Below are 12,416 nucleotides of genomic sequence, written 5' to 3' on the forward strand. Positions count from 1 at the left end.
GGGATCCTATGACCCCAGCTGACTTCCTGCCCTTTGGGTGGGGGGCTGGATTCGATGATCTTCTGAGGTCCCTTCCAGCCCTAATGTGTTTGAAATCTATGAAACTGCCTGTCAAAAATGATGGGGGTAGGGCAGGGACAGAGCGCCGCCATCCATCACCCCATGCCACCACCATCTCCCAGGAATGGCAGGGGTGTGGAAAGCTTGCACATGGTGGCTGCTGCTGCCACCTACCACCCCATGCTGCCGCCACTCCACATCTGGCCATGTGCCCCCCCTTCCCCACATCCAGCCCCATGCCACCCCCCCCACTCCCCGTCCAGCCACGTGCCACCTCCCTCCGGCTCCATGTCTCGCCCTGTACCTCCCAGATGTGGAGGTGGGGAAGCTTGCACGCAACCACTGGTGCCGCCACCTGCCATCCTGCACTGCTGCCACTCTGGGGTCAAAGTGGGGTCAGATGTGGGGGGGGCCACCACCCACTGCCCCATGCTGCTACCACTCTGTGTCTGGCCCTGCCTTGCATCCCCGCTCCGTCCCCACCATCACGGCAGCACTCCGCCGTCCCACTCCATCCCTGCCATTCCCTGTGGAACACTATGATTGGTTGTTTCAGTAAGCATTGTCATTGGCTGCCAAGACAACCAGAGTGCTTCAAGAGTACTATAGACAGACAGACACACAGACAGATGGACTATGCCCTTTATATATGTATATAGAATTTTTCTTCAAAGTCTACAATATTCAAAACTGAGTTAAGTCTCAATCTGTGCTACACATAAAATGAAGTTATGATAAATTCTATACTTTGTTTCCTCCACAGCATGCAGTAAATGTTCCTTTGTCATTTAACAGACAAATCATTAGTCCCAAATGCCACTTTATGTCTAACCACCTAAATAAGCATGGGCATCTGGTGCCTCCTGAGCAGCCAGTTAGTGACCAGAGGGCGGGGGGAAGGGGAGGGAACCCTCCCACGGCCGATCTTGCCAACTGTGGGGGAGGGGGTCCCCCGTGGCCAATCTCCCTGACCAGCCGATTGCAGCAACCCAGAAGCACAAGCAGCACTCCCAGAAGTGCCAGCAGTGCTTCTCCTGGCACCCCCATTTCCCAGCCAGCGCTCACAGGGGGGGCACCAGCGCTCCTGCCTGCTCCCCCGTCCATCTCCTAACTGGGGAGTGCTGGCTGTCAGGGGATGGACCAGCGCTCTCGGGGCGCATGTGCATCCCCATGCACTCCCTATGCATTGTCACTGTAAATAAGTTTAAGAAATCTGGAGGAGGGTCTCACTTGTTTGTACAAAAAAATGCCATTCTGTGTATATTTAGGTTCATCAACTGGGATGTGAAGTTGTCATCTTATTGCTGGAACTAAATCCTGACCAAGTAAATCTCTTCAACTGGGCCATCGATCGTTGTTATACTGGATCATACCAGCTTGCCTCTGGATGCTTCAAAGCCATTGCAACTGTATGCGGAAGCAGGTACTAATAAATTTAGAAGTAGACTCTCCCTAAAGTATTTAGTGCGAAACAAAATCAGGCTGCCATTTGTAAGATGGTTATACACTATTTTGTGTATTCCTACTTCCTTCTGCTGATATCAAATTTTAAATCGCATTTCTGCTGATTAAAAAATATTGTTAAGTATGGTAAGCATGTTTGCTGTTCATTGCTCTACTGTTCTGGATTTCATGCTGTGAAAAAATCAGGAAAAAAATCTTGTGAATGACAGAGTGAGGAAGCATTGATATAGTCAGATGGTATGCTGTCACTGAACATCCACTGAAAAATAGTCACCTCTGCAAATTTGCAACATACCAGTAACTGGGGCCAAATACATGGTGAGCATGTCTACAGATGAAATTAATGTGACACAAACTCTGGCGCCACGTTTACACATGCATGTGGGACTGCAGCGTGTTGAGACGAGTCAGAGAAGCCCTGGCTGGCAAGGAGCTGGGGTGGTCATGCTGCCAGCCTGGGCTGTTCCAGCCTGGCTCAGTGTGCTGTGGAGGGGATAGCTGGGGCATGAGGGTGCTCCAGTGTGGGGCTAGCCAGCAGGCTAATGATAGTACATGTGTTTACAAGTACTAACCTATGACTGAGTTAATTCATTTTCTGCATGTGTAGATGCTGAGACTTTATTGGGGAGCCAATTATGCAGCTCCACAGTAAACAACTTGTGTAGATTTGCCCAGCGTTTGCAAGAGTGCCACTCACTACATAGAGTCTCTACAATCTTTGCAACTTGACATGTAAAAATGGTTTGGTAAAGTTTTAAAAAATAATCTCCAGCATCCCAGTGGTCACCAGTGGTAAGCCAGTCAGCTGTTTATGGCCAGGTCCTCTATGTGCAAGGGGTTTTGGAGATGTTGCTCTGGAACTGTAGAGAATTGCTGCTACCAGTCACATGTAGTGTTTTTCTGAGACTGCAAATCACTGCACCATCTTACAAACCTGAGACTTAGTTTTGGGGTCATGAGAAGGTGCCTATAGTAGCATCCTGTTGTATAAATACTGGAACTTCCCTGACAAACCACTGTATTGAACAGTACAATAGGACCTAAACCTTTTAATTTCCAATATCATTTTTAAATCTAGTGCCAAACCAATTTTTGGATGGCTTTTCCATATAAAACCAGAGTCACTAACAAGAAAATAGTTATTACTTGGTAGTTATTTTGCCCATATTTTTCTAATTGGCCATGAATTTGACCTGGTTTTCCTTGCCTTGTTGCAAATTAATATATTCAATTATATTAACAGAGCAGAAGTGGTAAAAAGAAGAAAACACAAAATGTTACTCTTGTGTTGTCCTATATAAATATTGTTTTTCTGTTTCTTCTTGGTCTCTTTTCAGAATAAAAATGGGGGAGAGATTTAATAGTTATTTTGAAATAGAGAGCAAATCTCATCTGATTACGTGAGTCTGAACTTCTGATAAATTTAGATTTCCTGACAAAAGCATAATTTGGCAAGATGTCTGATCAGCATATTTTGAGAAGGAAATGTGTGGGACAGAGCAAAGCAAAACATATTAAGCATTTTAGAATTTAGTATATCTATAAAAACACTATTTTGTTCCTCTGATAGAAACAGATGCAAAAACAAGCCGTATGACATTGAGATTTTAAAAAAATGAAAGGAATTTTATGCATATAAATGTGGTTACTTAAAGATCCATTTTTGCTGTGTTAAAAGAAAGCACAGAACACAGTAGCCCTTCAGCTATGTCCTTCCTCCTCAGATTTTAGTTAGATAGGACTAAGTGTCCTGGGAAAGGATGTACATTACATGCCTTCAGTAATAGTAAAATACTTGATTTGCATGACCATGTTCAAGGAGAAACTCATATTTCTGCCTTTTTTGGGAGTATAGCTAACACTTAAAACTGACAAGCAGTTTCCTCTTCTCAGTCCTAAAAGGGCTCCTAAAGTACAGGAAGGTGACCATTTTATACATCAGCAGTGGTGTATTGTATAATGGATGACTCTCTGACTGGGTAGAAACTCAGGGATGTCAGGGGAGGTGGGTGAGCATTAAAATGGCACCCAATCTAACTTAGTTCACCCAGATGCAGACCTTACACTTGATTGACCTAATTAAGAATCTAAGCGTGAACTGTACAGAAGCTCAGGAAGTTGAGATTAGTCTAAAAATGGCCAACCCAGTCTAAGTTAACTGTACCTCTGAGGTAGTCTAACTTAGACTGCGTCCAGCGAGACCGATCTCACTGAACTTCTGTACAGTTCTGAGCACAGCCCACATGGCTGCACTTTTGCTATCCACCCTGCTGAGAAAGGGCTATTTTTAGCCCCTCCCCCAGGTGGATAACCCACACCCCCATGGAGCAGCTAGCCCTCCCCTGAGCATGCCAACCCCCTATTCTGCAAGTGGCTCCATTCAAAGTAATTCAGGGGTGGGGGAGGGGCAGGGACAGACAGGATTGGGGAGAGTAGCTTCACCGGGGGGTTCGTTGTCTGGGTGTTGGGAGAATCAGAAGGCTAAAAATAGCCCCTAGTCAAGGGGGGTAAGAGAGCCCCCCAAAACCCCTGCAGACCCCGCTAGCCCCCCAATCCTGCCAAACTCTCCCAGACCCCCCTCAACCCCCATGGACCTCACTAGCTCCCTTGATCCCTCCAAGCCCCCTGCAGTCCCTACTTGCTCCCCCAGTCCCCCCCATGGTCCTTGCTAGGCTTCCTGATCCCCCCCACAGGCCCCACTTGCCCTCCTGATCCCCTTGCAGACCTCTCTAGTCCCCCTGATCCCCCCAAAACCCCTTACTAGCATCTCTATCCCAACTTACCTTATATTGGGTGGCCATTTTTAACTTGATCTAACCTCCCCTCTTTCCTCAGAAAGTTCTTTCCACAAAAATGTAGTTGCTCTCAAGTCTATGGTGTTCCCATGTGATAGCTTTATTGTGATACTATCAATAACATGTTCTGCAGTTTCACTTATCTTGCAGCTAAGACTGAAGTATCAGAGTAATTGGAGACATACACAGCATACACTCTATATTCGTTTCCTCTATTTTTTTGAATGGGAAACTACATGTATTTTGCATAGGTTCAAACTCTGTGAAGCCTTTGGCACCATTTAGAAGCCGTGACATTTTAATTGTGAGACAGGCATTTGAGAACTGGTTAAGACTTTCCTTTAGTCTAAGCTATAAAGTCTCATATATAGCTGTAGTATGACAGGTTCTTAGGTCTGAGGTCCTTTGGATCAAAGCAAAAGATCCCACAATTGAATTGGTTAAAACTGAGATGGATGTCAAATAATGTATTTGCTTATCAACATAGAAAATGCTTTCCATTTTTAAATTAGCACAAGGCCAAATTACATTACATGGAAATTTGCCTTTCTCATGAAGAGCAGCAGTCCATGCTCTGATTTGTTGACCCTTTACTAAATTTTGGACACCTAGGATAGTTGTTTGTTCAGTAGGAACCTGTGATTTTGTTGTGCCTGTAGATTCCAGCCCCTTTTAATATTAACTTCTCAGTCTGATAGAGAATTCTCTTTCATAACTTGAATACCTGTGAGTCTGCGTATTGAGAAATAAATCCTTTTTCAAAAGCAGATATTTTTAGCTGTCACTGGAATTGTTTAAAGAATATATTATGCTTGGAAACTCTACCCATCCATCTTTGTTTTGGGGAGCTGGTTCATAAATAAATTCTAAATTTAAAAAAACCTGATTGTTATGAGATCAAGTGTAGAACCTTTCATTTTAGGGCCATTACAGTACATTTCTAAAAACTGTCTCATGATGCTTGTCAACTCCTCCTGCTCTGCTATTCACCAGGTGGCCATTTGATCGAGGAGTATATCTCTACAAGTAAAGAACTTTCTTTTCAGTATTCCAGTGCAGAAGCAGAGAAAAGAAGGGTGATATTTCTTTAGACCATTATTAGTCAACAGATCCAGGTGAATTTAAGCTGCATTAGATTCTGATATTCACAAAAATTTACCGTTTATTCTTCCAGGAACTATCCCTTTGATATAGTGACCCTTTTAAACTTAGTGCTGTTCAAGGCATCCGACACCAACAGAGAGATTTATGAAATTTCCATGCAACTTATGCAGGCATGTATCAGCAACTTTTCTAAATAAAAGTTCCTCTAAAACAATAACCACATTTGATTTCTTTATGAATGTCTTATAATATGTTATTTTGGGGTTTTACTTTTGAATTTACTTTTTTTTTAATCTTTTGGTTTTGAAATTAGGACTGTGAATCCTAAAGTGATTATTTGTATAAATATTTCAAAAGATTATTTGGAAAGTTTATACTGAAATATATAGACTGTTCATTGATTTCTTAATCTGTTAAAAGTTGATATGCTGGGTTTTTCTGAACTAATCGAATTGTTCTGTTTCATTGTCCATTTTTCTTCTCTTCTATAGATTTTGGAGTCAAAACTTTTTGTTTATTCAAAGAAAGTAGCTGAGCAAAGGCCTGGCAGTATCCTGTATGGTACTCATGGTCCATTGCCACCTCTCTACAGTGTATCACTAGCCCTTCTCTCCTATGAATTAGCAAGGATGTATCCTGAGCTTACCCTTCCACTTTTTTCAGGTATCAGCATTTTTTTAAGTTTTGTTTTTTATGTAGCATACAAATGGTGGATTGCTAAGGTACTTTAGTTGTGAATAACTAGCCCACTGATACTCTGATTCAGTTTGGTTTTATTTGATTTTAGAAAAAATGGTAAAATTTAAAACATAGTAAAATTAAACTAAAACTATATGAACAATTGAAGACATATGCATAGTGCAGTGGCTGATATTTTAAAACTTGCTATCTGATTCTGTGCCTAATTATTTGTACATAACTTACAGTCTTGAAGTGGGGCAGTGGTGTGGGGGTTTGAACACTTCTTTGTGTCCATCTGATCCTGGGCAGCATTGGCTGTCAGCCTAAAATACGCAATCCAGAAAGCCTACCAAAATTATAGAAGTATCCTCAGACTGCCCAGATTCTTTCCAGCACTGTATGCTATGGTCCTACTCCTTCTGCTCTCAGCTTTACCAGTTATAGAGGATCTGCAACAAACCTGGATAAGTTTTCCAGTGGTTTATTGTGTTCATGTTGGGCTTGAATTTTTCTAACTTCAGCCTCTAACTATTAGATCTTGCTATACTAAGAATCCTCTGTTATCAAATTTTAGTTCCCTGTGTAGGTACTTACAGCATATAATCATATCATCCTCAGACTCTTCTTTAATAAGCTAAATAGTTTGAGTTCCCTGTATCTTGACACAAAACACAGGTTTTCCAGTCTTTTTAGTTATTCATACAACTTTTCTGACTCCTCTCCAGTAATTTTGGAACTGTAGTAATTTTGGATACCAAAATTTAATAGAGTATTCCAGTTATAGCCCATGCCCTCCTCACTAAGTGCCAAATACAGAAGTAACATAACCTGCTTATTCCTGCTTGATATGGCCATGTTCATCCATCCAAGGATCACATTAGCTCTCAGTCAGAATATCTCACTGGATGGTTTTTCTCCCCTGTATCTGGAGTATGCACGTTTGTACTCTCAGAACGTTTCCTTATTTTGTATTTATTTAGGCCAGGAAGCAAAATAGAAATGATGGTGACATGCTAGACATGTGATCTATACAATATATTTTTACTTGCTTTTATAGACTAATACTTTGCTATTTTAATACTTCCTGTATTAGAGGTAAGTCAACGATTCCCAACAACTCATCCAAATGGGAGACAGATCATGCTTACCTATCTGCTACCATGGCTTCATAACATTGAACTTGTGGACAACAGACTACTTCTCCCAGGATCAAGCCCTAGCACTCCAGAGGATGAAATAAAGGACAAAGAAGGGGAAATAGCTGTCACATATGGGCTGAAAGGAAATGGATGGGGTTCTCCTGAAGCCACATCATTGGTGCTGAATAATCTCATGTACATGACAGCCAAGGTAAACAAAGCCATATATTCCAGCTATAGTATTTTAAAAGTTCAAAAATAACAGAATTGCATGGTACAAACTCAAAAGGCAAAAAGTATTTAGAATGCTCATGAGAGTAAATGTTATGTATCTGTTGAACTAATTAGTAAAATAACTATCTCATTCCCTAACATATCTAGGGTGAACTTCATTATGAATAAAATTAAGAAATGCATCTAAGGGATAGATCAAAAGCAATGGGTACTTCAGTGTGATATGTTGCTATGCCTAACTTATGCACTTGTCTCCCAAAGTAAAATCCAGAACATATGGCAAGCATCTAGGGCCATCTCCTCTTCCCCTTTATGCACCTATATGACACACACACACCTGTATAACTGCAGTTTTGACACCTATACACATTTTCAATTCAGCTTTGCACATGCAAACCCATATATAATCATGAGTAGGGCTGAAGTTGGTCTGGGCAGCTGTGTGGCAAAACATGCTAACCCAAGTATGTACATAAGGCAGGTAAATCCTAAAATTTTAGGGTTTGCGGAAAAGCTATGACTGGGTAAACAGTGACTTCTACCCCTTAACCAATAGCTTAGTGGCCCAGGGGGCAGTAGATGTAGGTTCTTGGCCCCACAACACAAAAGATGGTTGAACATGCATCTCTTATTTCTAACCAGAGTGCTCTAACCACAGGCCACAGGATAGGCATTACTCAGTTCCTTCTTCATATTACTTTTGGAATCTGCAAGGATTAAGTGAAATCTCAGACTATGTGCAAGTGTCAAGAACTGCAATTAAATGGCTGCATCTGTGCCAGGGGTAGCCAGCAAGTGAAGCAAATGGCACAAGCAACTGCAATAAGTGGCATATGATAAACTGGGGAGAGGACAGGTAGCATGGCAGCAGATAGGGAAGAAAGCAGAGCAGCAGATAGAGCAGGAGAAGGGAATCAGAATGGCACTTACAGAGGGTTCAGGGCTAATTTATGGCATGCCTGTCAGAAAGGTTGGGCCCCACTGGTCTATAACATTTAGGCTGCCACTCATCCTCTCACCAAATGTCTGGACTTACGGGGAGTGAAATCAGATTTACCCCTTTGGCTCCCCACACAGTGTATGGGAAGGACTAGGCATTTCAAGTGCACAAAAAGCAGTAGTCTGAATGGGGAGCTGCCTAAAATGAGCCTGCTAAACAAGGAACCACCCAGAACAAATAATTAGGAAACACCGTAGGTGGGGATTTTTCTTAAATCCTGCCCCTCTCTGGGTTGTAGATATTTTACTCAGTTGCAAGGGGCCAGATATACTTAGAATTTGCAACCCAGCACCCTCCCCTAGAAGTAGGTGCCCTCAGTTTATTTCAAAACCAGCACAGGGTCAGTCTTCGCTTTTCAAGGCAGAGCCAAAGGATTTTTACAGAATTGCTCAGGGATTACAGGACTCCCTCAAGATGTGGAAGACCTGGATTCAGCTCCCTGCTCTCCCTTTGGGGATTCAAACCAATATTCCTCCCCAACCTGGCGGGTGCCCTAAACAACAGGCTGTTTCAGCTATTTAAGGCAGGGAGTAAGCACACTCAGTCCCTCCTGATCAAGGTGTTCCAGTTTGCAAAAAATAATTAAAGGTTTATTGAGAAAGAGGGACGACAATTCTCTATCCTAGTAGTTAGAGCACATACCTGAATCCCACCTGTTCCAAGGACTGTATATGCATTTAACTGTTTCAGGCCCAGTCTTGAGAACATAGATAGGAACCCAAGACTTTCACCTGTAGGTGAGTGTCCTGATCACCAGGTTAGAGTGTCATGTTCACTCTAACACTCTTTCTCTCTGGCCCATGTCACTAATTCCTTCCTGCAGAATGAAGCCACATCAACAGGAAGTATCAAGTACCACCCCTTGGTCTCCTGCATCCTGAGTGAATGCTCTGCCTACTGTGGTGCTAAATAGAAAGGGGACACCACCATGGCCACATCTTTTAAAACAGGGGTGATCAAGAGATGTCCTGTGGGCTAGATCTGGTCTGCAGAGCCATGTCATCCAGCTCATGAGGCTCCCTATGGCTCTGGAAATCTGGTGACATGTCAAGTGGTATTGGCATTAATTGTCATGGCTCCTGGAGCCACAGAAATTAACACTACCTATCACACAACCTGCTGCCATATTTGTGGGTGGCCCCATAAGCCCGATACAGAGCATGGAGCAGCAGCATCTGGCTCATAGGTCTGCCCAGGGCCAAAGCTTCAGCAACGGAAAGAGTGGCAGCTGCTGTGTCTCTGGGAGCCACAGCAATTAACACTGCTGTCACCAATTCTATCCCAGCAGCCCAGAAAACACAGCTGTATGCTCCAGATCCAGCCCAGAGGCCAGCCCTGCACCACTCATCTGGCCTGTGGGACCAGATGCATTGGAGACACCACTGCTTTATATTTTGTGTGGAGCCCAGTCCAGGAGCTGTGGTCTGAGAACACGTACTGCATTTCACCCTTCTGGCAAGATAGGTAGACAGATGCCCGGTATCTGACAGGGCTTAAGTAGGAAATAAGTGCTGAGCTATTTTGTCCTGTCAAAATTGAGGCTTTTGAGACCATATGCAGAAGCAGAATTTTAGATATCTTTTGTCCTATAGTGTTGAATAGCAAAGCACTTGTGAACTTTAAACACCTGCAGACTAGGTGGCAGCTAAGTGGTACATTAGAGCTTGAACATTTTTTACTTGGGTGCCTATGTCTGTCCTAAATCTGACTTTAATAGGCCAGTCCTCTTCTGGATCTAGACCTAGATAGTTTTCTTTTTCATATTTATGGTATGTTTAATGCACTTTTCACAAGTTCCTTCTCTTTGCTTAATTCCAGTACGGAGATGAAATTCCTGGACCAGAGATGGAAAATGTCTGGAATGCTCTAGCTAACAATGAGAAATGGAGCAACAACCTTAGAATAACACTGCAGTTTCTCATTAGCTTGTGTGGGGTTAGCAGTGATACCATCCTTTTACCTTATGTAAGTGGTTGTGTGCTGTTTTATTTATAACTGGGTATACTGTTTTTAATGAAGAAAATAATTCACATTGAGTGTATATGACTGCCACAAATTCTCTATACCTGTATATCGTTAGCATCCAATACTCAGTTAAGTCAGGGTAGAGCAAATGAACCCAGATACTGAAAGTAAATGGATGAAACAAGCCATCTGAGCCCTAGTTTGTACCAGTGGAGCTCACTGGGTTTCAAGTAGTGGATATGCTATAATGCAAAAAAAGCAGTTGTTCTGCACAAGGGACCAGTATAGCAGTGACAATGGCTGGTCATCCAGTGCTGAAATTGGCATGAATGAACGTTAAAACCATTTTATACCTAAAAAGTTACTGCTGTGTGTTTAAATAAATCACATATAAGATTAACAGAGTAAAACTACTAAATGCCATGAGCTTCCTCCAGTAGGCAGCTAGTCCTTAGAGAGCTGTACACTATATTTTGCAAGGCCTTACAACAATGAAATGCTATGCAAGGAATTCAGTACACATTATTAATGTTTATGCATTTTAAAGATTTAGATTCCAGTTAAGCAAAACATATAAGCATATGCTTACTTTCAAGTGTGTGCTGAAGTTTATCCTTCTTTAGCAAGACTGGGAATTTGAGAGGCATATTTTGGACTTTCATGCCTAACTTCTTTAAGCACTTTTGAAATTCTGTCCCATAAATTTTAAAAATATGTGTAAGACTCATTTAAGTCATATGCTAAAGTGCTTTGCTGAATCACCTCATACCATTCATTTATGGTGCAATGCAGAGTGTCAGTGTAAATGCTAATTGAAATTTTAAAGGTTAGCATGTCAGCTTAATTCTTTTTTGTCCCAGCACAGCTGTCATTGGTTACATAACTGTTCCCCATAGTGTGTGAGTCAAGCTGTACAGTACATTGCTGTTACTGCAGTTGAAATTTAAAAAAGACTTGTCTGAGAAAAGCAGTAATGCTTCTGTATTCTTGGCATTTCAGTTTGACATGAATGAAATCTAAACTTTGTACTTTTGCTGATAATTTACTATATCCTGTTTCAATGGCTTATTTCTTTGTATGAGTTACTATAATGAAAACAATCAGTATCTATTATTATTAAGGTTTATTTAGATAACATTGTAGAGGTACATGGTGCTTTATAACAAGTTTGGAAATGTCAGGTTTGCCCTGAGGAGTTTACAGCCTGTGCCAGACATAATAGAGCAATGAATAATAAATCATGAGAAATAAGAGAAATAAACAAAGGGAAGGGCAAGTTTATGTGAAGACAGTGAACATCTAGGGGGTGTATCTGTTACCTACACATCTTGCTGTTTTCTTTTTCTTTTTAATTTAATACATTAACATTGTGAAGTCAGGATATACTATATTTACCCAAATATATACTCACCCTAACTGGAAGATGACCCCCTAATTATTATATTTTATTCATGGAAAATGTATACATTTGTTATTATTTTTCATGTATAACATCTGTTTATTGGAGGATCATCCCCACCACTGCAGATGGCAAGGGGCAGGAGATGAGGGGGCAATAATGGGGCAGATAGTGGGGGAAGCAATGAGGGGTATGCAGTAGGGCAGTGGGGGGCAGTGGTGGAGGTAGTAAGGGGGTAGGTGGTGAGGACAGTGGCAGAGGCATTAAGGGGACAGGGGGTGGAGGGGCATGTAGCTTTCCTCCTGCTGCCAATCCCCCTACCTTTTGCTCCATCTTCCCCTTACTATCACCACACTGCCCCTCCACTTCCCCATTACCTTTCCTCTGGCACAGGCAAGCTCCATCCCTGCTGCAGCCTGGGACACAAACCAGCATGAATGACTGGTGCTTCCAGCAACTGGGGGGGCACCATAGCAGCGAGTGGGGACTGCCCACAGCTGCTGTCTACAGTGTTGGCGGCAGCGAGCAGCAACTGCCTGCAGCTGCTGCTCGCAGTGTCAGCAGCGGGGGAGGCA

At 42.4% G+C, this 12,416-nt stretch overlaps 1 protein-coding gene across 1 annotated transcript in view; it reads left to right on the forward strand.

Moving 5' to 3' along the window:
- Nucleotides 1-12,416, forward strand: part of FRY (FRY microtubule binding protein) — a 480,115-nt gene that overhangs the window by 286,351 nt on the left and 181,348 nt on the right. The window contains exons 29-33 of the mRNA XM_019523795.1: nucleotides 1,329-1,483; nucleotides 5,494-5,593; nucleotides 5,915-6,086; nucleotides 7,198-7,454; nucleotides 10,296-10,442. Coding sequence (XP_019379340.1) covers nucleotides 1,329-1,483; nucleotides 5,494-5,593; nucleotides 5,915-6,086; nucleotides 7,198-7,454; nucleotides 10,296-10,442 — 831 coding nt within the window. The remainder of the gene's footprint in view (nucleotides 1-1,328; nucleotides 1,484-5,493; nucleotides 5,594-5,914; nucleotides 6,087-7,197; nucleotides 7,455-10,295; nucleotides 10,443-12,416) is intronic.

Source organism: Gavialis gangeticus, unplaced genomic scaffold (assembly GCF_001723915.1).
Source record: "Gavialis gangeticus isolate Ggan-Ray unplaced genomic scaffold, GavGan_comp1, whole genome shotgun sequence".
NCBI classification, from domain to species: domain Eukaryota; kingdom Metazoa; phylum Chordata; order Crocodylia; family Gavialidae; genus Gavialis; species Gavialis gangeticus.